The 26,730-nt window shown below is 31.7% G+C and overlaps 2 protein-coding genes across 6 annotated transcripts; one reads left to right on the forward strand and one right to left on the reverse strand.

The window, feature by feature from the left end:
• The first annotated feature begins 6,055 nt into the window (after positions 1 to 6,055).
• Positions 6,056 to 12,710, forward strand: LOC109790895 (protein IQ-DOMAIN 31). Of its 4 annotated transcripts, none has more exons than XM_020350141.3 (8): positions 6,056 to 6,209; positions 6,389 to 6,429; positions 7,315 to 7,412; positions 7,767 to 8,021; positions 9,247 to 9,450; positions 10,046 to 10,120; positions 10,804 to 11,911; positions 12,283 to 12,710. In XM_020350141.3, the coding sequence occupies exons 3-8, from the start codon at positions 7,329 to 7,331 to the stop codon at positions 12,312 to 12,314; spliced, it is 1,758 nt and encodes a 585-aa protein (XP_020205730.1). In that variant the 5' UTR covers positions 6,056 to 6,209; positions 6,389 to 6,429; positions 7,315 to 7,328; the 3' UTR covers positions 12,315 to 12,710. The 4 variants fall into 4 exon arrangements, with proteins under 4 accessions (XP_020205730.1, XP_029125578.1, XP_082932829.1 ...); XM_029269745.2 differs by having other exon boundaries at positions 7,770 to 8,021; XM_083076703.1 differs by lacking the exons at positions 6,056 to 6,209; positions 6,389 to 6,429 and adding an exon at positions 6,987 to 7,008.
• Positions 12,711 to 18,507: 5,797 nt separating this feature from the next.
• Positions 18,508 to 26,498, reverse strand: LOC109790891 (ABC transporter A family member 2). Of its 2 annotated transcripts, XM_020350139.3 has the most exons (17): positions 26,043 to 26,498; positions 25,707 to 25,938; positions 25,437 to 25,606; positions 24,646 to 24,831; positions 24,444 to 24,539; positions 24,151 to 24,351; positions 23,808 to 23,967; positions 23,479 to 23,708; positions 22,755 to 22,872; positions 22,568 to 22,644; positions 22,030 to 22,119; positions 21,746 to 21,889; positions 21,365 to 21,670; positions 21,203 to 21,283; positions 20,307 to 20,483; positions 18,866 to 19,156; positions 18,508 to 18,751 (listed from the first exon to the last, which is right to left on the reverse strand). In XM_020350139.3, exons 1-16 carry the CDS (start codon positions 26,481 to 26,483, stop codon positions 18,887 to 18,889), a joined length of 2,979 nt encoding a protein of 992 aa, XP_020205728.1. In that variant the 5' UTR covers positions 26,484 to 26,498; the 3' UTR covers positions 18,508 to 18,751; positions 18,866 to 18,886. The 2 variants fall into 2 exon arrangements, with proteins under 2 accessions (XP_020205728.1, XP_020205727.1); XM_020350138.3 differs by having other exon boundaries at positions 18,508 to 19,156; positions 26,043 to 26,497.
• Between the last annotated feature and the right edge of the window lie 232 nt (positions 26,499 to 26,730).

Genomic DNA, 26,730 nt, shown 5'->3' on the forward strand with positions numbered 1-26,730 from the left:
CGTCATTTGCTAGCTGCAGACTCTCCTCAGCACACCAACCTAACCCTGCTCTTCTCCCATACATAGTATGATCATCGCAGTCCAAACCACATGGAAACAACAAAGGGTAAGCTAGTGAAAAGAAACAATATACATATATATAAATACATGAATGGTAAACAGCTACGGCTATCAGCACATCAACCAGCTTAACAACATCACCTTATAATATATCACAGCATACATCTCACATCATTCAGCAATAACAGCAGTAAACAACAGTACACAGCGGTAAACAGCAGTAAACACACAATGCGTCGTCACGCATATCAGTTAGTATTGGTCGCTTGTAATCGGTATAGCTCGACCTGACCCCTATACCGTGGTCGCTTTGTACACGTGTGCCTCGACCTTGCCCACACACGGGACCACTAAGAACTTAGAGGAGAACAACAAGTTACCACTCCAAGGGTCTGCTTTCCAGGGAGGGTTTTCAACAAATTGGACTCTAAGAGCACCACAGTCGCTGCATCCACACAATGGGATGAGGAAAATTTTGAAAACATCTCCTCTAGTCTTAGTGATCAACAGCTCAGCCTTACGACCTACAACAACTCAGCCTTACGGCCTACAACAGCTCAGCCTTACGACCTATAACAGCTCCTATCAACACGGAGCACAGCACTGCATAGCAGCAATAACAGCACCGCATAACGACAATGACAACACCAACTTAGCGGCTATAACAGCACCACTTAGTGGCAATAACAGCACCGACTTAGCGGCAATAACAGCACCACATTAGTGGCAATAACAGCATACAGCTCAGCACAGCACAACAATATCAGCATCCAGCACAACTAAACACAGCTCAAAGCACAACACAACACAGCTAATCCACTTACAGCACAACAATATACATCAAATACAGCTTAACATCATAATGCAACATAAACATCTCACAGCACATCAAAATCATCACTCAGCTCAACAACATTCATCATTAACAGCTTAAATCAGCATAAACAACATTCGGCACAGCTCAACTTAACAGCAATAACAGTTCAAACAACATACAACACAGCTCAGCTTAACAGCAATAACATCTCAACAACATACAGCACAACCCAGCTTAACAACAATAATAGCTCAAACAACATACAACATATTTAACACATAATACGACTCATCCATCTTGTTTACAACTCATATATCTTGCCAATTTACCCACCCAAACAACACCAATCAACCTAAGCACCTAAAACAACTTTCAACTTAACCAAATCACTAACTGTGAAATGGAAACCTCCACATAAAATAGCGTATCAGCAGTTATACTACTCCTACCATGCTCATCCTTATCTCATATGAAAGATAAGAAGACTTCCTACAACTCTCATAAAGACACCAAGTCTTAATTCCTTCATCTACCTTGTTAAAAATGATAAAATCCGCAACAGCTATAACCAATGCTAGCAGCTTGACCCCTCTTCACTAAAATAGCCATATCTGGAGTTCTAGAACTCCTTTTTGGGTGATTCCAGTGCCATTGGAAATCTAACATCCAAGGTTACAACTTTCATGAAGACTATAAAGTCAAATTCTGAAAGAAAAACACACGCCGGTGCATTAAAATCACGCCCGGCGCAAATCTCAACCAGAGACCTACAAAGGTCTTTTGCGCCCAGCGCAATTATCCTGCGCCCGGCGCAATATCAGTAACAAAAATATAAGATTTATGTCTAATAGTGCGCCCGGCGTGGTTATCTCCACGCCCGGCGTGATTCACCTAGGGATTCCCCACTTCAAATCACGTCCGGCGCGAAGAACTGCGCCCGACGCAATTTCAAACAGTAACCTTCACCACTTCGAAAATTTCACCCAAAACCTGCAAAACATCCCAAACATATGCAAACCAACCAAAGTGTCACATTTTCAACCAACAGCTCAAAAATCATGCCTTTTTACACATGCAACATCAAACAAGGAAAATCCCCGAATTTTCATCAAAACCCCGGAAACCCTGAAAACCTGTTTTCATCAAAACAGCTAATCAATCATTAGAAAATCAGCCACTCAATGAGTTTATGAACTCATTTCCAACAAAATCAGCCAAAGAACTAGCTTCCCTTACCTCGGTGAAGAATCCGAGCTTCGGGACCGCGAAGAACGGAGAAGAAGATGAAGAAGAGATCAATGGAGAAGAGAAAAAGGTTTCCGGCTTCCAGCTAACTTCACACAACCCTACACCTCACCTACAACCACCAAGATCACCTCTCACCCAAAAGAGGGGGAAGAAGAGTGTAAGAAAAAGTGAGAATGAAAGTTTAGAGAGAAAGAGAGTTGAAAGAGAGAGATGAGAGAAGGGGTCTCACATTCCACGTACGTATTAGTTTTTAGTTTTAACTATTATTTTTGTTTGTACATTGTACGAACTAAATTTTTTTTTTTATATAATAATATTTCATAATAAATAATATGAACTATATTTTATACTTATGAAAAATCATTTAAATTATCATATGTATATTTATTTATTTTATAATAAATAATATGAAATTTATTTTATATCTAATTGTGGAATAGTATCCAACTTCTAAGTAGACAAAAAAAATGTTATGAATATATAATTGAGAGAGTGAGAAAAGTGAGAGTTTCATTAATTAAATTAAGAATTTTTAATTTATAGAATATGAGTAAATTTGTTTATAATTTAAATATTAGTTTATGTTTCTTATCTTTTTAAAAAGACTTTTAAGTCTGCATCATATGTTTACTACATGTTGATTTGACCTTTGACCTAGGCTTAGGGTCGACTCTAACTATAACTTACCTAACATGTTGAAACTAATAATGTCTTTAGATTAAGAAATAAAAATAGGTATGTATATGTTAGGAGCTTAAGATTATTCTTTTACAAGAATTGAAAGGATAGAATCGAAGATGATCCAGATTGGAAGCTAAATATTTTGGTGTATTGGTGTATGAGATTTACAAAATCTATAAATATATATATATATATATATATATATATATATATATATATATATATATATATATATATCATCATATTATATTAATGGAATACTTATTTTTAATCAGATAAAATTTAGATACAATGATATAAATGATATTATTTTTAATTAAATTAAAATTTCACTTAGTAACATATGTAAATATATATTATTTATGTGAAATTTTAATTTTAATTAAAAAATAATATAATTATATTAATGATATTGTGTTTAATATTATTTTTATTTTTTATTTTTACACGGATCATTTATTCTTTATTTATATTTTTTATAACTCCCTAAAATTACCTTCTACTATAGTATTTTTTTTTAAACTACTTATCATTAGTTGTTCAGATATATTATTATATAAAAGAGGTATTCGTTGTGATAATTATTTATTTTAAATTTTCATTTTTACATGAATTACTTTATCTTTTTATATTTATTTTCTATTACTTTCTAAAATTATATTTTTTTATATTTATTATCAACAAATATTTCTCGTTAAATATGGAGACAAACTACCTTCATTCCTTTTAGTTAATTATCCAAATTTTAGAACATATTTGTTTTTACACATTTATCATGAAAATAGAAATGTAAAAAACTAATATGCGCTTATTGTGAAGTTGAAATGAAAGGATAAAATTAGAAACTTCATTACTATTTTAGCAAGATCAAGAAAATTTATTATATTTTTTAATTTTTTCATAAAAATCATAAAAGATGGATAAAAAGGATTAAAGGCAGTAGATCAGGGGTTCGAATCCTGCCTTGTGTATGCAGCCGCGTTAAATCTTGGGGCCAGCTATCCCACCCTTTGAGGTGCCTCCAACGTAGCGAGGAGATTAGTCACTGCTGTCGGCGGTGGATACTCCAAGGACGAACAAAAAAAAAAAAAAAAAAAAAAACAGTAGATCGGTAGTTAAAAAAATATCACTTCATATTATAAATTTTAAATCTGACTAATAAATATTTTATTTATGAATAATTTTGTGATAAATTATCTTCTAAAAAATTCACATATTTGTTCCACCCTTGAAACTAATTTTTATTATAAATAATACATTTTTATTACAATACTTCAATAAGGAACATTTTTAAATACACATCTGCGTACATATATATATATATATATATATATATATATAACATAAGTTTATTTTTTATACATTATTAATAAAAAAAATATTTTTGTAATTTTAATTAATAACGATTATGTTATTAAAAATTTGTTAATATGAGTGAAACTGAACTAATATTTTTAAGTAATGTCTTCTGTTCAATTATTACGAATGTAAAAAATATAATTAGGAAGAGACATTTTACTTTAAAAAAATAGTTAGATTTCTTAATATAAATTAATTAGATGTAAAACTAGTAAATATATAACATAAATGATATAGTGAAAATAAACGTAACTTTTAAAAAAGTTGTTAAATTATTATTACAAAACTCAAAAAATTGTATAAATAATAACTTATTATTAAATAATAATATAAACTTATTTTCCCCAGTACCAGAAAGAATAACAATATGAATATAGTATTTAAATTAAATTCGAGCAATATGAATAAAACCAACTTCCCAATTAAATTTCAAAGCACATCATGTGAGAGTAAGAAAGCTTGGAAAAAAAAAAAGTTAAAAGTTGTGATTAGAGAGTAAACTAAATAGAGAGCATAAACCAAGGATCATTGTAACTTTTCTAAAATAAATCTACCCTACATAAAATATAAAAAAAAATATTAAAGTGTTTTGTTTAAAGTGTTTTGTTTTGTCCCACTCTAATTATCCACTATTAGTACCAACCCGACACAACAGGTCCCCCTCATTGCCACCATGGCTCATTGGCTCCCATATACCAACTAACTCCATTCCCAACACAACTACTTTCCCACGCGCTTCCATTTCACTTCTATCTTTCCTTTTTCAGGATATTATTAGTTAATTCAAAATTAGTAAGTAATATATTTTAATATTTTAATCTTAATAACTAATATTTAATTATATGTCATATAGAAATTAGTTAAATATTATATAATATTTTTTTTATACTTAATTATAAATATAAATGACATAAGATAAATTATCGAGATAAAAAAAATAATTAATAGAATTATTTTTAATTAATTTTATCATAAATTTAAATTTTATTTCAAATATACTTTTTACTTATATTTAATGTTAGTTATAAGTGAATTCATAGAAAATAAAATTAGCGATAAATAAAAAATATTAAAAAAAAACTAATCTTAAATAATTTTAAAAACTAATAATTATAATTTATAATTAAAATAAAAATTTTAATTTATTGCTTATAATTAAAAACATAAATACTTTCTCTGTTCTCTATTATAAATGAAAAATTGATTAAAAAATTAATTATTTATATTAAATTTATTATTTTTATAATATTTTTTAAAATTATACTTATCATAAGTATCAAAAAAGAAATAGTGCAACCAAAATGTTGTGTATTAAATAAATAAAAAATTAAAGAGAGAATTATTAAATAAAATAAAAATAACTAAAACTTATTTATATTTAATAATAAAAATTTTATATGTATGTTATATATATATATATATATATATATATATATATATATATATATATATATATATATATATATATATATATATATATATATATATATATATATATATATATATATATATATTACTTACAATAGAGATAAGTGAGTGTCATATGGGAGTAACACTTGTAAATAATTTCTTGGCACACCCGTTCCCCTGAACGCCTCAGCGCGTGAGATTCGCATTTCCACTGAAGGACAAGAATGTCATTTGATAATAAAGGAGCTGGGACACTTGATTCCTAAGTAACTGCACCGGCACTCCCACCACAACCACTGCACCCAAAAGCATTTTATCACAACCCACACCCTCCACCCTACGATCAAGTTGAGTCATCGCATCAACGGTCACGATAAGAATTGCCGCCAAATATTCGGTTAGTGGTTACCACACCCCGTCCTTTCCCAAACGGAACAAATAATCCAAGTTTTTCAGTTTCGGTTTCAGTTTCAGACATTAGTGTTTTTTTTTTTTTTTTTTTTTTTTTTTTCCAATTTAACTCTCATTCCTGCAAAGACATGACAGCATGCAAATGCAACAGCTAATAAATTGACGAAGCTTTAGGTCACATTTTACTCGTTACTTCTCATTTTCAGTTTCACTCTCTTCCATGGTACACAACCTTTCTCTCTTTATCTCTTCTCTTCTTAGTATCTTCTCCATTGAACATGTTAATGCTTTTTAATTGTTATCTTACTATTGTGAATAAAAACAAAAAAACAAAACTAGGAGAAGAACAATGAGTATTTTAATTCTGTGGTCTCATTCTTCCAATTTGGTTGTGTTTCATAGGAATTGTAAGATTTGAGGCTAAGACCTTCCACGTTCATCAGGTAATTGTCAGATCTAGCTTCTCATGAGTAAAGTTTAGCAATTAGCACCAATTTCATATGTTTAGTTCTTGCCTTGCTTGAACCAGATCTTGTTAATTGTTTCTAATTCTGTGTTTTCCTTTGGGTGTGTTTGATTTGTTGCTTCAGTTTGAGGACTTGCTTGTTGTTTGTGGCTTTCTTGATTATTACTGAACTATAATTGTTGAGATTTTCGAAAAAATTCCAGTTGGTAATTGTCAGTGGACCTGTGTTTTTTGTTTAATAATTTAATTTTTGTCCAGTATTATTGTCGGTGACAACAACATATTAAGGTAATGAGTGGGGTGGCCCATGATTAGGTGCAGTATTATTATTGCGTAAGAGAATAGATGCGATCAATTTTGATTATTATGTCTTTCTACTGTTTACAGTTGTTGGTCATTATTTCACTTAATGTATAGTGTCAAATACATTGGCCTACCTTTCTCTTTTTGCTATAAAATTGGCTGATTGGTGAGCGTGTCACCCCACTTTGTCAATCATTAGTAGGGATTCTAGGGAAATCATTCTCTTGTTAATTACCTATTCATTGAGGAAACGGTAAGTTTTTATTCTCTTGAGTAAGAATTTCCTTATAGCAAAAGCTGTTATCCCATTTTACCCAGAAAAACATAAATGAGTTACCAGTTTAAGTCTTTAAAAATAGTTCCTGGCATAGTTAAACTAAATGAGATAAAGAGAAACTCAGAAAGAGATACAATTTCTTAAATAAATAAAAAAAACTGCTAAATTATATTTTCCTATAATATAGTTTGTTTGTGTTTGAAATTGTGTAGCATCTTAATATAACATAATGTATTCATACCTTAAGATTCCTGCTTTATATTCACTATTCTTCTGCTTCAGCTTGTGATCTCAGAATGGGGAAATCACCAGGAAAATGGATCAAAACTGTACTATTTGGTAAAAAGTCATCCAAATCAAATATTTCTAAAGGAAGAGAGGTATTGCAATTAGTTCAACTGTTCAAGCAATGTCACAACTCTATTCAATGTTACAATATATTTCATATTACTTGCATGTGTACATCCATAATATGGATTTTGTTCTCCAATAAAGGCCAATAGTCAGTTCCCTGTCTGTGACATTTATTGCTGTAAAACAACATTTTGCTATGGTAGCATTGCCACTATAGTATACTTTTTCATTGCCAAACACCTAACATTATAAACCAGAAATGCAGCTAGGGCATATAACTGGTGTACTACTAAAAATATAACTTCCATGGAGAAATAAGCGTATATTTTATGTTTTTCCTTGGTGTAACTTCTGACTTCTTTTGCTGTAATTTCGTGTAGAAGCTTGTTAATAAAAAAGAAGTGTTCGCTACCAATGTGTTGGAAAATGGTTTGGCCTTAGATCCAACTCCTAATGAGATTGCTACAAATGAGGACGACCATGAACTGGAGAATGAAGAATCAGAAAATATTTTACCTGGAAATCAAGAAAGAGACATTATGGGATCTGTTGACCCAGATGCACCACTTGATCCAGAGAAAATTAGGCAGGAGGAAGCAGCAACGAAGGCACAAGCTGCTTTCAGGGGTTACTTGGTAGGTGTCTTACTGTTTTAGAGCACCTTAAGTGATTAAATTCTTGATGTAAAAAAAAGTGATTAAATTCTTATTATTGTTTAGTATAAAACATTATAATTTTTAAGTGTGCTCTGGGGTAAGATATCTAGTAGACCATAAAAAGGACAAATAAATTGTGAAACTTATTTTCTATTATGATTGTAAATTTAATTGTCATAATATCTCACTTGAAAGCTGGTGAGCCTTTGACACATACATAATAGAAGAAAAAAAGGAAAGAAGGCCAGTGAGCATTGGGCCAAGGGAAATTGTGTTTATGCGAGGAGAAATAGGAATGCTGCTGGGAGTAAGGAGGAAACAATGGAGGGAAAAGCAAAGCAGAATGTACAGGTGGCAGCAAGGTTTTGGAGAGGAGAATTGTGCAATGATGGACGACAGAAAAGGAAACATGAATTAAAGGGGAAAGGGGAATAGTGGAGGAGCATAGTAGAATTCTGGGGGTGAATTGGTGGCTTAGATAATTTTTTTTTGGGTGTAATCAGATTTGGGTGTTTTCTCTTATTTCCGCATTTCTTCATTTCAGTATTCATGTTTGTGTTTATTGAGCAGTACTTTTCCTTCGTTAAGGATTTCTTCTCCTTGGTTTCTAATACTTGTTATTAATTCCTGTTCCTCTTAAAGGTTTTTTTGGTTGACTAAGTAATTGATAGGTTAAGAAGAAGATTTGCTGTTAATACTCTAGAACTCATTTTTTGAAATTAAATATGGTATTTAGAGTTAGAATCAATCACTTGACTTCTATACACCACCCCACCCCCCCTTCCCAACCCCTAATTTTTCTTTTAATTTATGATCTAATTTTATAAAATATTACATCTGAGACTGGCATGTTTATTACTCAAAAGGACAGTCAAGTCAATATGGCAACTAACTTCATTTTTTTAAAATAAAAAATATAAGAATTTTCTTAAGGTGGAAATTAATTCACAGATGTTTTCCTGTTGGATATCAGCTTCTACAGTCATGAAAATCTTTTGACAGTAATCGTACTTCATTGAGAAATAAATTGCAATCTTAATTTCTTTATTACTGTACTGATACTGCATAAATATTTTCTTGGAAGAGTTGGCATATGAAAATGAATTTTTTTAGCATATTGAAATTATCTTTGTGGAGTTTTGATTGTATAGTTCATGAAAATTGTAATATTTGATATTAACTAACAAAAGCTTCTCTTGTGAAGGCTCGCAGGGCATTTAAGGCCTTAAAAGGCATAATAAGGTTGCAAGCACTTATTCGTGGGCACTTGGTTAGGAGACAAGCTGTTGTTACATTATCTTGTATGTATGGGATTGTAAAGTTGCAAGCACTTGTCCGTGGAGTAAGGATCAGGCAGTCTAATGTAGGAATTGAAATCCATGAGAAGCGCAATCTATTTAAGCCTCAGGTACTGCTTTCAAAGAATCTGTAAATTATCAGATTTGTCATCCTATTACTTATATTGCTCAAGGCATTTTTCTGACTGTGAGTTTATGATGTTCCTGACTATCTGGGTCAAATTAGAACAAAATGGTTATTAAATGTGAGCAGTTTTGGCTGAACAGGTAAGAAATTCAAAATGAGGATTGAGTAGGCAATAAATAGGGTATATTCTGAATCAATTATTACTAGATTCGGGGTGGTGTCTGATCATCCATTACTTTTTATTGTAATCAGAAATTTGTAAGGATAATGTTCTACAATATTTTTTGACCACTTTTTGTATAGGATGAGAGATACTAGTGAAATTACACAAATTACAAGAAAAGGTATTCTTGGTAAATTTGAGAACCTTTGACCACTCAACTGGATAATGATGCTCAAAACTACAAATAGAGGTTGATGAATAGCCACTTATTTACTTAACAACTCCAGTGATTAATTTTTCCTAAATTAAAAATAGTTTTACCAAGAAGCCCTTTTTCAGTTATTTTCCCTGTTTTTCTATTACTGTTGGTTCTATGATTTTTCCTTTTGAATGTGTTGTGCATTTTGTGCTTCAGGATGGCAAACTTGGTGAGCCAATTGGTATTTCCACAAAAATTTCAAAGCTGTCTGCAAATACTTTCATCCGTAAGGTAACTTAAATTATGCCATGCATGTGATGCAAATATTTCTTTATTTGATTTTTACATATAGATTTCATTGGAGAGTGAACAGTACTAACAATACTATTTTATTAAAGTTTTAAAAAGATAGAATTTAGATCCCCTTGGTTGAGAGAACAGGAGGGTACTGTTCTCTTCTTTTTCTCTGTATGAGTAAATGAAACCAACCTGATAGTAGTCTAGAGACAGAAAGTACAACACCCCTTCTAATTGTTCGCAAATGTATAGGATTTAAAAATTTCAAATACTGACATAAGTTATTATTTATTTCTCAAGAATGTGGTATATAATTTCTATTTTTTAATCACTGTAATGATGATTTTTGACATTAAGCAAGGTTAAAGAATGACACATTTTATGAGTGGAATCGACTATTGAGAGCCTTCAGCATGAATTATACATTACCTAACAACCTGTGGTTTTGTATACCTTACAAGTTTATATATGAACATGTTTGAACTTGCTCCGAGTGGATTTATGTGCAATACTAATATTGTCCTTACCATAATTCAGTTAAATCTGGACCTGAAAATAAAGGAGGTTTTCTCCTATATTGCTGCGTAAATTATCTGGAGCACCCAATTCTATCAAATTTATCTTTTAATCTGTTTTACTCAAATTGAGCATATGAAAATGTTAGTTTGTTGTTTCAGCTTCTTGCTTCATCAACTACAATAATGGCACTGCGCCTGCAATATGTTAGTCGAGATCCAAATTCAGTCTTAAGCTGGTTGGAGCGCTGGTCAGCATCTTACTTTTGGAAACCAGTTCCCCAACCCAAGAAAATTCGAGAGACCAAACCTCAGAGAAAGCAGAGTAATATTTCAAATGGAGAAGCTCATATTACCAAATCAAAACGCACTAACCGGAAGCTTCCTATTGCAAATTTTGAACCAGTCCCAGTGCAAACAAATCCTGAATTTGAGAAACCAAAACGTAATTTCAGGAAAATACCATACCAGGTGTCTGATCCAGAGCAAGAAAATCCACAAAGTGAGCTTGAAAAGGTTAAACGTAGCTTGAGAAAGATTCATAACCCTGTTGTTGAGAATGCTATTCAGCCAGAAGTTGAATGTGAGACCCCAAAGCAGCATTTGGAAATAGAAACAGTTATTCCAAGGCATGTTGTTTCAGAACAAGTGGTCATTACTTCTGATGAAAAGATCAAGAAGGAATCAACCTTGACCATCTCCAATGTGCCTGATGTTGAAATTACTCCAAGACCATCAGCTAACAAGGAAGCTTCTGACATTACGAAAAGTTATCTGGTGTCTGTAGAATCAAAGACCTTGGCAGAGACTACAACTATAGATAGAAATATGTCTCATGACGAAGTTAAAAATGAGCTGGGAAATCTATCAGAGACTATTTTCAAAGATGAAAACTCCCTATTAACAAATGGAGATTTCATTCATAAAGAAGAGCTAACTGGTAATGAAAGCCAGAAACCTACCCGTAAAGCCTCGAATTTGGCAAAGCTGGAGAATGGAGAAGATGGCTTTAAGAATAGTCCAAAAGTACCAAGTTATATGGCTGCAACTGAATCTGCCAAGGCTAAGTTGAGGGCTCAAGGATCCCCAAGGTTTGGACAAGATGAAATTGAGAGAAACAGCGCTACTGGAGCTGGGAGACAGTATCAGCCTTCTTCAACTAACAAGAAGATTAGTTCGCATTCACCTAAGACCCAAAAATCAGTTCAATCAGGTGGCAGAGGGAGCAACAAAAGTGACAAAACACTACCATCTTCTAAAGGAGGGAATGGTATGATATAGTCCTTCCCACATTTAGTAGTTTGAAAATACGTCACATTCTGATTTCACCTAGAAAATTACTATTTTAAAGGGTTTTAAAAATTGAATTGTTAGTTTAAATTCACTTATTCACTTATCCAATCTTTAGTGGATAAATGGTATCTTGGTCATCTCAAACAAAAAATGTAATTGAGCAGGTTTTTGGTTCCTAATAGTTTAGTGTCTTGATCCAGATTCCCGAACAGCACAGTTCATTTTATTCGTAGTAAATCAACTTGGTAGAAGTGAAGTTCTAATTTTTAAAATGAATCACCTATATGCTGATGTACGCTTTTGTTTTCTCATGATTGATAATCATAAACTAGTCTATTCATCTTGCAGGGAAGATAATTCAAGCAGAGTGGAGAAGGTGAACGAGGGAAACACTGGTTTTCAAGGGGTGAACACGAGGAGGCTGATAATCATGTGGGGGTGAAAGGTCGTCCCTGATGAAAGTGGTTGAAATGATAGGACCATTGTATGAGCTGGATTGATCAGCTTATTTTTCCTGCATTCTGGGTGGTGAGTTGTACAATATAGGTTTCAAGTTCTGCATGCTGAAACTTTACAACTCTATGTTCTGTTTGTCTCTGCCATGATTGGTTGTCCATATTGTATTTTTTTTCCTCCGTGTGTATGATCATTAACAGGTACCTTCGTGTTCCTAAACTTATCTGTTTGGACAAGTATGGTCTGGTAGCGTTAATTCGCTCATACAGATTTTTTCAAAAAACTTTTTTGGGCATAATAATACGATCTGCCTTTATTTAGTTTTCGTCTATTTGAATAACTTTCTTCAGAAGTGCTTAGAAAAGAAAAAATAATAATAAAATATATATATATATATATATATATATATATATAAATCAAAATAAATTTATTTATAAATTAAAATTAACTTGTGTATAAATTAAAAATAAGATTTTAAAAAAGTAATAGAATAGAGTTTCTACAAATCAATTTATGTTTAAGTTAACTTTAGTTTATGACAGTTTATTTCAATTTTTAAAATTTGTTTTCCTAAGAGTGGTTTTGAAGATAATGAAGGAAACGCAAGGGGATTGTTACCTAGTGCTGATATTGTATATTGTTTGCCGCGTGGGAAAATTTCTTTCACAACCCAAACTAGTATCAAAAGGAGTGTTGTGTTGTACTAATAGTTGTCCTTATCTCTTGGACGGTTGGACCAACTTACTAGGATATTGGAGTGTAAAACATCTTAAATAGTGCAATTTAAGGCATTACATTGGTTCCTATGGAAGATTAAAGTTGTGATAACCAGTTTATAAAGAATTAATAGAGAAACGATCTATAATATGTTTGATAATATTAAAATGTGGAAGGGAGTTGATAATCAGTGTGACCTGAATGAATGTAAAAAATCATTTGTGTACGTTTGAAAGGTTGTTGATAAACAATTATGGAAAGTTATTCATCGATTAATTATCAATACTTTTTTATACGTAAAAGCGTTTATTTTTTATTTAATCAATTAAAAATGAGTTATTTTATTTTTAACTACTTTTGTTTCTCTCTCTTTTATTTCTCTTAAATCAAATACTTCTCTTTCTACTTTATTTTTTTTATTCATTTTCATTCACTTTATTTCTTGTTATTTTTTTTATAAAAAAAAAATTTCCATCCACCCTACAAAACATACCATTTTTCTGTTTCTACTCTCCTTTATTTTCCTTTTATTTTACACCAACCAAACAAGTGATTTAAAAAAAATTATAAGATCAGATTAATAATACTTTTACTAATATTTATTATAAGACACTTCTAATCAAATCACACAAATTAATATAAATAGTTATATTAGTTAATTTTATTAGGTTTATAAAATAAAATTATAATTTACTAATTTTAATTTTCTTATTTATTATTCAATTTTCATGAGAGATGAAAATATTATCTCATATTAAAGATTATACACTAATAAGATAACACACACAAAAACGATAAATATCAATCGGAGATAATTTAAGAAGTTAGAGAAAAAAATATACATTCTCATAATCTTTATTAAAGATAAACAAAGAAAAATAACAAAACTTTTTAAAAATTATAAGATACCTTATAAAAAAAGATCAAATTTTTTTTTCTAAACTATGCCTTATAATAAGGGAATTTTTTACTCAAATAATACTATTTTAAAAAATCCAACTGTGCAAATTTATTTCCCCAACTAGCATCATTTACTGTTCACGTTCAGAACGAGTCGTTCCAGTTTAAAAAATAACACATGACAATTTGATCAGAACGGGCGGTTTCGGATTGAAAATTAGTACATAAAAAGTGAAACCAGAACGAGTCGTTCTGGCCTATAAATAATTTTTTTATTATTATTTTCACTTATCAAATACCAAAACTCAAAAACTAACATCAAATAATTAAATTTATTGAATATTAACATTATAAATATAACTAAATAAATTTATTAAAATTCAATACAATAATAAAGATTAATGGTAACGAAAACTGATTATGTTGTTCTCTAATATTCATCTCTGTTTTAATCCTACTAGACTTTGACTGACCGGCTGAGAAATTGATTATGTTGGTGGAAACTGATTATGTTGCTCGCATGATTGGAAGATTTACAGTAAGGCTAAATGAAATGTGGTATGATTGCGAAAGTTCCAGAAAGTTCATATCCCTTGCTCGCATGATCCGTTGGAAATTTACAGTAAGGCTAAATGTAATGTGGTGTGATTGCGGCAAGGTATGATTGCGGCAAGTTCTAGAAAGTTCATATCTCTTACTCGCATGACCGTTGGAAAATTTACAGTAAGACTAAATGTAATGTGGTGTGATTGCGACAAGTTCCAAAAAGATCATATCCCTTGCTCGCATGACCCGCTGGGAGATTTAGAGTAAGGCTAAATGTAATGTGTGTGATTACGGCAAAGTCTAGCAGGATTAAAATAGAGATAGACATTAGAGAACAACATAATCAGTTTCCGCCACCATTGATCTTTATTATTGTATTGAATTTTAATAAATTTGTTTAGTTATATTTATAATGTTAATATTTAATAAATTTAATTATTTGATGTTATTTTCTGAGTTTTGGTATTTGATAAGTGAAAATAATAAAAAAAAATTATTTATAGGCCAGAACGGCCCGATCTGGATTCAGAACGGTCGTTCTGGTTCCACTTTTTATGTACTAATTTTGAATCCGGATCGGCCCGTTCTGATCCATTCTTCATGTGTTATTTTTTAAACTGGAACGGCCCGTTCTAAAATCAGAACGGCCTGTTCTAAACATGAACAGTAAATGGTGCTAGTTGGAGAAATAAATTTGCACAGTTGCTATTTGAGTAAATTTTTTTTAAAATAATATTATTTGAGTAAAAAATTCATAATAAGGACTAGAAAGAACATTTTTTTTTCAAGAATTATGGTAATAAATGAAGACAAATAAATTTTTAAGAACAAATTGAGATATTTTTCTTATTTAATTTTGATTAAATGCTATATATTAAACAGTCAATACCGAAAGTTTATTGTTTTTGTAATAACTATTTTAAAAATTCATATTAATAACCATTTTTTATTAATTGATAATGTAAATCTTTTACATTGATAGTCGATAGAAATTATATTCTTTAATTTATCATTTTATTTTGAAATTCAATTAAAAGATTTTTTAGATCCATTTGAAAGAGATTATGTACAGAATATTGTACTTATTTTATTCTTTAAATATTTATTCGAGTATTTGGCTTACAAAATATCTTATAAGCAACTTATAAGATGTTTTGAATTTATTGAAAAATACCTTTGAATTTTGCCATTAACATAAATAGTTTTTATTTTTATTGTTTTTTCATTACTTCCTCAACATGTTTTCATTTCTTCCTCCAAAAAAATCTTTGTTCCTATTTTTTTTAATCTCTTCCCCTTCAAATTGTTTTCTACCCCTTTCCTTCAAAATTCACATTCCCTTGTTATAAAAAAAATTATAAAAAAAATAAAAATTAAAAAATAAAAAAAAATTATCGTAACTTTTTCCTTTTTAAGTAGCACATGACACATCTACTTTATTTGATATTTCTCTATCAAAGCTATGTAATATCTTCATTTTTTTATATATATATCAGGGGTTTCGATTACTATTTTACAACTTATTATTGTTTCTCATCACATAGTTTTCATTACAGAAATCAAAATTCAAATACTCAAGTCTTTTTGGAATCATTATATAACATCTTCTCTTTTTTAAAATTTATTTTTCATAATTTTAAATTACTATTATATATATAATTAATTTCTCATATTTTATTATTAATTTTATTTTTTATAAACTAAAATTAGGTAGATGGTAAGTGGTGACTAGCAATTCGTTATTATTATTTTTAATATTATTGTGATATATAATATTCACTTAAAAAAATTTAGTTACTTTTGAAATTTTTATTTTATTTGCAGTCAAGGTTTAAATTGTACTTTTTTTATTTTTAAAATGAGACAAGATCTTATAAATACCTAAATAATAATAAATTTAAACACTTTAAAATGGTTTCCTTATTGAATTTTAAACATTCACGACATAAATTCTTAGTATTTAAGAACTTGTTAAATAAAATTTTAATTGAATTGTTTACTTAAATGGACCTTAATGATCAAAAGTTAAAAGATTTTGTTTAAATATATTATTATAAGTGTCTAAATAATAATATATTTAAACACTTTAAAATAATTTATTTATTGAATTTTAAGCATTTATAATATAAATTTTTATTATTTAAGAATTTATTAAATAAGATTTTAATTGAATTGTTTATTCAAATGGATCTTAGAACATGTTTAGTTTATCGTTGAATTTCATGTAAACACATATTCCAAAGTATCAAACTGAAAAATAACATTTTTTATTTTTTCTGTTGAACGTAATTTTGTAGGTTTCAGATAATAAATCAAACACACACTTAATGATCGAAAGTTAAAAGACTTTATTTAAGTTTTTAATTTGTTACTAAAGAATAGCCTCTCATTTATCATAAGAATAAATCTCTCTGGAAAGTTTGACAGGAACCACCAAGTAAACATTCTTAGTTTAATTTTTTTATTTATAAAAATCGAGATCAATATATGATTACTTAGTTAAACAATGTGAATCTCTCTATTTATCAACCAAAATTGGTCGTCTTTTGTATATATTTAATTACGTGGCCTACCAAAATGTAGGGATAAAATTAGTGTGACTGTGACAGGATACACCTATTTTTCTGGAAAGTGATTTATTTTCCTATCTTCCCATTTATTATCTTCAAGGTAACTGTCAACAGAATTCCTCTGTGCCGCAACGGAGGGTACATTTTTGGTGAAGGTAGGATATCTTTTTCTTCTTCCTTCAAAATATCATGAAATTTAATTTTAATCTCTATAAAAATTAAGTTGTAATATGTTTTTAGTTTTTATTTAATTAAAAAATAACATTTTTTTAGTCCTTGACAAAAAAATTAAAAATAAATCATTTTTAATTTTAATAAATATAAAACTAAAATTATAGTATTAATTTTTATAAAATCAAAAACAAATTTATTTATTTTCTTTCTAGTCAACACTAGAAGTCATGTTTTTGAATAAGTTTTTTCATAAATATTTCTAAAAGAAGAAAAAAAAACAATTAGTTAAATAAAATTAGAGGTGAATCTCACGATTTTGGCAACTGTGTAGGGATCAATGCAAGGTTAGAAGGTTGTTTGAAATTTATAGGCGTTGGATTAATAGTCCTATAATTTGACTCGGTGGATTTTAGACTTTTTTTCTTTTCTGTAAACCACATGTATAATTAATTTGAGACTTATTTATATAAACTTAAGGTCCTTAGGACGAGGTCCAAAACATTAGTTATACTTAAAAATATCAATTTTAATGGTTAAAAATTAATCTTGGGCTATCTTTATTACTCTATCATATGAAATGATCCTTTGAACTGTTTTTTCATTATTATTTCCATATTGCTATTCTATTCTGTTCTCAAAATTTTTAATGTGTAGCATTTATGTTTGAAAAAAATAGTAACTTCAAAATTTTGAAGGACTATATTTAAAAATTCCTTCATATACTCTTTATTCTATAATAAGTTTTACCATATAATTTAATAATATAAATTATAGAATTTCATCGAATACATAATAATTTAACAATTACCTTGTGCACTTCCTTGTTCAAAAATGGAGTCTCGATGGTATCATTCAATTTTGATTCAAAATTACAAGTCATTTGAACACAAATGGCTTAAAATCAAGTAATTTAACATCATAAAAAATAACTCTTTAAAATAGGGGAAATAGTTTCACCACATGTGTGGTTGCACGTTGACGTGATTTGTCACATTTAACCAGAAATTGATAGTTAGAGCTTGTTTTGTAGCTAACTTAACATGAAGTCATGCTTTGTTATGGGTTTCCAAACATTCACTAATTCTAAATGCTAGTCCAATCAAGGTGCCAACAGGAAAAAAACACGTACAAATCAAACTTGAATTGACTTTGCCCTTTTCTCGTAACATTATTTTAACAACATATATTTACAAAAAATAAAAAAGAGAAATAAAAAAAATGTGATAAATTAAATTAAAAAAATTGTAGAAAAGTATTGGTAAACAAGGTAATTTTTTTATAACCACTAATACTTTTTTTTATAACCACTCTTATATAACAAACACTAAAACCTATCATTTCTCTCTCTCTCTCTTCCTATCACAATGTATTATCTATTGTACCTACATTTTTCTCTTTTCTTTCTTTCTCTCTATAGGTGTTATCTAGTATAGTGATGTCCATGCATAATTTTCCTAGTAAAAAAGATTGAATACATTAGGCATAGGGTCTGTGAGAGGTGACCAAAATAATATATACATGTGAGAAATAAAAAAAATAAAAATAGGGCATGAAGCATCTCCCTATACCTTTGGCATGATGCATCAGCATCACTGAAAGTGGACCGAACTAACTTGACTTGGATCAATCACAACCCCATGAACTGGTCCTGACCGGCGTAAATTTCTACGGTGTCTTGCAGCTGCAGGAGTAGAGGATGATGGTTGAACGCTTTGAGGAATAGGAACTTTCTGTGAGTGGCCAGCAATACATAGGGCACCAGTATCATCTTGCTCCCAGTATACTTCTACCATAAACCCTGTGGGGCTTTCTGCAGACTCTGTTCCTGGAATACCCACAAACCTAGCTCCTGTAGGAACCTGCACGATTATTGTATTAATCAGCAAAAAAAACATGAGTAGGGGTTATCATGAACCGATTTTGGATAAACTAAAGTCTGAACTAATCAATTTTAACTGATTTCGTTTGGATCAGATTTATCAAAATAAATTTTACAATTTGAACCAAACTAATCAACAATAGGTTGGTTTGGTTCGGTTTAATCGATTTTTTTTTAAAATGATAGATATTTATTTTTTAAAACATAAAAATGCATTATTTTATCTCAAAATGTTTATAAAAACCTATTATTAAAAGAGTATAAATAACATTCAAGCGTTAATAAAAAAGTAATGTATGAAATATAAAATTAAGATAGTTAAATAAAGTTTAACATTTGAAATTAAAGTATTCCAACATTTAAACTAAAATAGTCCCTCAAAGATAATTAAATTGTCTAAGTTACAATTATTATCCAAGTAGTCTTCACACATTCTTTTCTTAACTTGAATGTTAATATACAAATAATATATTACGTGAAAATAATGTTAGATATTTTTTAAATATCTAGTCTAACGGTTGGACTAAGACAAAGTGAACCATGACTTGGAAACTAGTTAGAAAGTGACGAAGTCAAATGGCTTGGGGACGTATAGTATGTTACTAGGTATGAACTGTATGGTAACTGGTAAGTGAGTGTAGTGTAACTAATAAAATAACATCATAAAAGAACTACTACAATTAGAGTGTTAGTGCAGTATAGTATTGTTACACTTATTTGTTACTAATGAAATTATAATATTATAAAATAATATTAAGATAATGATTGAATGGATCATCGGTTTGTAAAGTGTAAACCTGTAAAAATTTAGGTCAGATTTAATTGGTTTCAATTGAATTTGATCCAATGAAGAAAAAAGAAATAAATCAACCTAATTGATTTGGTTCATATCATTGGTTTTATCGAATTGTACAATGACGAAAGCCACTTAAAATGACCAGTTGTCATAGTTACAACTTATATTGAACTAAAAAGTATTTTGACAATTGTGCGAGCGAAGGTATGAATAAGTATTTTATGTTCTCTTTGTGTTAGAGAAATTAATAGAATCAAACAATTCAACCTCTAGAGAGGTATACATCTCACTGTAGATTGTAGAGAAAACTAAAGCGAAATATTATTAGACTGACCTGGACAGATTCCCCAGATGTTAAGTTAAGGGTCACTAGTCTCCCTTCAGCTGTAGCATTTTCTAGCTCTGCTTGCTTTGCAATATTCAAGAAAACTTCTTCGAGAGTTGTTAGGCCAAGCTGGATGTCAGATATGCCAAATTCTTCTTCTCTATCTTGGAGCTCCGAAAAGAAATTCTGTTTGGGAAGCAAGAGAAAATAAGATAATATAACCCATATAATTAAGCACGATCTATGTTTATGGCTCCTTTGACGTGTGCTACGCATAATTCTCACTAATATATAGGGCACACTGGAGCCCGCCTGTTTCTATGTTACCTAAACAATTTTCAGCTTTATATCAAATACATGTAGTATGCACAGATGATTGCAATTGCAACTTATACGTCCACGGGGAATGTAGATATGAAGTTAACTTTTATTATAATCATAATATGTGACATTACAGAAACAGACTGGATTTATTTAAAATATTTTCTTGAAGAAAGAACTAACCAAAAACATACTCCCAAGTTATAAAAAGACAGTGCACAAATGAATCATTTTTTCCCTTTAAGGCAACAAAGAATTTGTCAGATTTTTAACCATTTAAAATTAAGTATTGCTGTTCTCAGGTAATACACGAGATAAGTTAGTTACAGTCTATTCTAATTAATTATCAATAAGTTTACCAAGTTTGAAACTGACTAAAGATACAGAAGTTTACATGATCAGCATAACCAAAGTAACTGTTTTGACTCAGCAAAAATTTCAGCCAATGGGGGTCAACCTAAACTAGAAAATTTCGATAAAGATCTGCTTCCATGTCAATCAATATTTAAACAACAGTCAAAATTTAAACCCTGTGTTAGAGAAGATTTAAATGAAATGGATGCAACCAAAAAAAGAAAGCTTACCTTCAAGAGCGCCTCTCTGTCATGAGGAATCACAAAAGTTAGAAAGTTATTGTTCTCCTCTTTTGGCACTACGTCTAAACGCTGTCAAAATATTTCAGGAATTAAAAACCAATAATTTTCTGCCATGGAAATATTGTAAATCGTCATACTAATTCATCTCACATTCTTAAAGAATTTCTTCACAATCTCACGATGTTCTGTAGATATTGCATCTCCATTGGCAGGACTACGTTCAATATTGTTTCCATAGAAGCTGATATTAGCAATAAATCCAGTACCAAAGCGTGACTTCAATCTGATTGAGGTGCCAATGCAACGAAGCCTTCCTTTAGCCATGATTCCTATGCGGTCACTTAGAATGTCGGCTTCTTCCATAGAGTGCGTTGTAAGAATAATGGCACGCCCTCTTTTTGCATTTTCAATTATGTCCCACACATGCCTTCTTGTTATTGGATCCATACCAGTAGTCTACGTAATTAAATTGAAATGTTAAAATCATGTCAATAGAATATATGCTCGAAAGGAATATCCTGCTGTGCATACCGGTTCATCCAAAATGACTAACTTAGGGTCACCAATAAGGGCAATTGCAACACTTAGACGACGTTTCATTCCTCCACTATAACTTCCAGCTCTCACTTTGGCTGCATCGGTGAGTCTCACCTCTGCTAATGAACTCTGGGTAATCTACATTTTTCAGAAGAACTTAAATATAAGGAATGAGAGGCAGTATTCCAAATAGCTAGTAATTTCAAATATTAGACACATGCTCGCGCACACATAATCATCAATTGTAAAGAATAGTTTCAGGGCTGGAGCAGACATACTGATTTTATGGAAGCTGGGGTCAGGCCTTTAATAGTAGCAAAGAGTTGGAGGTGTTCTTGACCAGACAGTGCATCCCATAGGATATCAAACTGTATATTAGAAAATTTAGCAACAGGTCAGTCATATCACTCATATATATATGTTAATAAAAAGAGAAGAGAAATTTATTGCATTTGAAAATTATATTTATGCATTACTAGTGTGCTAAGATATGCATCCATACATGAAAAGCATATCAATGGTGTGCAGTGGTGGACCTAAGGCCCTGAATTAGTGAGGGAATATATATAAAATAAATAAACTTTTAAATCAAATACTTAAATAAAAATATAATAAATACATTATATGAACGAGAAATTGGGGACACTAGGTTCAAATATATAAAATTAGGGGCAGAATATAAACTTTTAAGATATTTACATGTATTTTTCTCAAAGTGAAGGGGTGCATTTGCAAACCCTCATCCCAATGTAGGTTAGTCATTGATGGGGTGTGGGTGTGTGTGTGTGTGAGAGAGAGAGAGAGAGTGATAAACACCTGTGGACATACTCCAATAAGCTTTCGAATGTTTGACATGCCAGTAGAGCTTCTGATTGAATGTCCATAAATCAATGCTGTTAAACGAAATTGAAAATGTTAACAAACTCTTCTAGACTACTGTAATTTTGATTAATGAATGATCAATGCAGTAGTTAAAAACGGAGAGAAAGATAAAGAGTATCACCATCTCCATCAGTTACCGGAGTTATCCCTGTCAAACAATTAATGGCTGTAGTTTTTCCAGCTCCATTGGGTCCTAGCAGACAAAATAACTGATCCTTGGCAAAGTTCACCCACAAACCCTGAAAATAATTTAAAAATAGCACATTGATCATCATCCTAATACAGGTCAATTTCCACCGTGTTAGCCTTATTGAAACCTGAAATATGTGAAATATTACGATAAAATAATATAATCAAGTGGAAAAGTTTGAGAAACAGCAAATTGATAATCACGATCCAAAAGAAATCAAGCTGCGAAGATTTCTGCATGTTCGGTTTGGAGTTTGTATGACTACTCGATAGAACTACACCAGAACTTAGGCAAAAGTGTTTTCATAAACCAAATATTCTCAGGTGCCTAAGACACAAGAGCCCTTTGAGCTTGAAGCATATGCACAGACCCATCTTTGCCTAATCATGACTCCTGAGGTTTCACTTTTAATGAGAAGAATGGGGAATAACAATCTAACCATGACTGCTCGCTCATAGAAGCTCTAATATCATATCATGAATTAACTATCCCAACCAAGAAGTTTAAGCTATAAGGAGAATGGACCAGAAAGGTTTTATATCTAACAGGCCTCAACAATGAAAAAATTGTTGCACGCAATCAGGCAGAGGAACAAGAAGTTTTCTTCTAACCACCCCAACTTCAAGGATAAAGTTTTTAATAAGAAATGCTTTACCTTGACAGCATTGTAAGCAGAACTTCTTTTACATTTACAGCAGCAACCAAAGTTAAGTGTACCAGGATATGTCTTTGCAAGGCCATGTAACTGAACAGCAACATTTGCATCAACCAGACCTTCTCTTAGTTGCTGCTTAACTTTGTTTTCTTCTTCAAGTACATCTTCATCATCTGGTGTACCTTGTTCTTGACGTAGGGTTGAACCTACACAACTACAAACCCCACCCTCTACAAAATGACAAGGAGACGGAGAAAAAGTACTTAAGCCAAAAAGAGAAGGAAAAAATAAATAAAAAAAACACCAAGTTAAATCACAACATTAATAACCTTTCACTTTTTGACCTCCTCTTCCCGTCCAATAGCTGGGACTTAGAAAGTACAATATTGATTTCCTAACACCCGATGCATTGGGGATTATATTGTCAAAGTAAATGGCCAGAACAAACCAGAGAAAGAATGTAGCCGCAAGCCATTTATAAATATCATCCTGTCAATGAAAAGAAAAAATACTGAGCAACTGTCGCAGGGACACAACTAAAAGCTAAGGCAAGGGAGGAATCAAAGCAAAATAGAACTATGGAACAGAAAGTAAAAGGGAAAAGCAACAAAAAGGCTTCTTAAAATGTAGTGGTTTATGGTGTAGGGATTTAGAGGTCAAATCATTGCATACAATAGTTATCACACAGTCGTCATCAGTAAGGGGACATTCTCCTCGTTTACTCCAGCTAACACCATTGTCTTCAGATGTTGCAACAGCATCTGAAAGCACTTGTATGCCTTGAGCAAAAGGATTAGGTGGGAATAACGACCACACGTTTCGTATAGTACTGGAGAAGCTATGTTTATAAGGAAATCCTCCTTGTACCACAATCTGCATAAAAAGCAACGGACAAAAGAAAATGAGCATTTCTTCTTCTAAATAAGCCGTGTCTAGATAACATGAAAAATGAAATGGATTCTTACCTGAGTCAAAAAGCCCACAATAAATATACAGAAGCCCACTGTTGTTGCCGAAGATGATTTCTGAATGAAAGAAGATAACATGAAGGCCAAGCCAGTCTAAAATAAAAAGGGAAGCCATATTAGTATTACACATTATACAAATCCCAATGAACAAGCAGAAGGTGTAAACAGTAAACCTAGAAGAATCCATGAATATTCTCACCATGTTAAGTTCAAATAGGAAGAACAAAAAGAACAGGACCAAAAAACTGTTTTTCAAGAAAAATTGAAACTGGAACATCATTCCAAAGAGAACTATGAGTAGAGACGATAGGATTGTGACAACTGCCTCCCAAATGAGCCAGGAAAACCAGTAAGCAAAGTCATAAAGGCCCATCATATTCATTGCCTGCACAAACAAAAAACCACACAAATACAACTGTAAAACGGTGGCAATTTCACAGGGCTGTGGACCTAAACCATCTATACTAAAAGTTTAAGCGGCAGTTACGTGTGTGTTTAGGCGAGTGTTTGCAAAATCAATTTTGAATGAATAGTGTTTGGTCTTGTGTCCAAGGTCCATGACACACGTCACTCTTAAAGGTTGAAGCTCACATTTCTTGCTAATGTTTTTCATGAATCGAGCATAATTTTACCCATTCATGATGTGTATCCAAAATGCTAGAGATTAATTGCATAAAATTGATTTGGTTGCATTCTAAAAGCAAGTTAGTGCTAGTAAACTTTAGTATAAACCTTTTTATTCAACCCAAAATTTACATAAAGTTGCTTCAACTGAAAATCAACTTTAGATCCACTACCAACTTCTCACTATGAAATCAAACATAAAAACATTAACTTAAAACCACGTTAGCCAATACTGCAACACAAGTTTTTTTAATTATTATTCATGGTAATCGAACTTAGTACCGAGAGGGTTTATAACACCTTTGAAGATGTGTTTAGATGTGAATGAAGCATGCTTTTAGGTGAATACACAAGAATGATTTGTACCTGACGAAGTTTAAGCTCTTTCTCCGTCACCAAAGAGCTCATCTGAAGAACAAAATTAAACATGGCGATGGCAAGGAAAAAGGCGGGACCCGTTGATCCCACGGCAGAGAAAGGACTCATGCTAGGGTGCGCGAATTCCCTCAGAAACACATTCCAACTGAATCCCACATCTGAATTTTCACCAACTCATCAAATCCAAAGCCCAAAACACAAACAAAATCGAATAATATAAATTTTGAATTTCGAAGTTCGAATTTAGAATTTTGACACCTCCAATAAGGTATCTGGCAATTTCACGCTCAGCGGCAAGCTGAAGAGGGAGCTGGAACGAAAAAGTAGGGTCCTCGTACTTCCCTCGCAGCGGAAGACTAGTGGAATTCGTCTGAAGGCCGTAGCTTATAACGGTGTCGTTTCTCTCCGCGAAATGAAGAGCCCCTGGACAACGCATAGGGTTATCGAGAAGCCACGCATCCACTTCACTCTTGTCCCTAAAGGACTTCACCTGCACACACACAAACACGCGCGCAACAGTCATAATCATTTGAATTTGAATTTGAATTTGAATTTGAATCTGAATCGGAATCATTCAGTATTCGGTGAGGGTGCCTTGGAGGGAGGGATGGGTCTGCCAGGGTTGTTGTTCATGATGCGGTCGACGATGGTGCGAAACTTGGCGTCGCCGCTCCAAACGAAGTCGTAGCAGGGGCTTTTGATGAAGAACTTGTGCTCGCAGGGAGTGATGGAGGGAGAGGGTTGGGAGGGAGGGTCGGTGACGCTCTTGTACGCGGAAGAGGTTGAGGTCTGAGCCTTGATGGCTTTGTCGATTGCGAATATGAGGAAGGTGAAGAGCAAAGGGGATAGCAGCTGCAGAAGGCTCGCTTTCCTGTTCCGCCATGAGAGCAAGAGGTTCTTCTTCAGCAGCACTCGGAATTGCTGCGCCACCAACCGGAAACCGGTGAGAGCGGTCGTCATGGTGTCAGTGAGACTGAGACGTGACTCACGCCTCCAATGTGAATGTATATATAGTGGTGTGTGAAGCAGCAACATGGAACATGGCGAATCGTAATTCCAGTTTCCAACAAGGAAAGCGCGGGTTTTCTTACCCGGTTTGCCTGTTGTTAATCAAGCTGACGCAATCCACCTTCAACTTTGACATTTCAATGCTAACAATTTACAAGTTTGCCATTGTTTCTTTTTTTTTTTTTTTTTTCCTTTATAAATCTATCGAAATTTCGGCACGCTAACATGTTTGAATATAGTATTATATGTACTTGCGGTAAAAGACAATTCGTGT

The sequence above is a fragment of the Cajanus cajan genome, chromosome 6, assembly GCF_000230855.2.
Source record: "Cajanus cajan strain Asha chromosome 6, NIPB_CcT2T_4, whole genome shotgun sequence".
Taxonomy (NCBI): domain Eukaryota; kingdom Viridiplantae; phylum Streptophyta; class Magnoliopsida; order Fabales; family Fabaceae; genus Cajanus; species Cajanus cajan.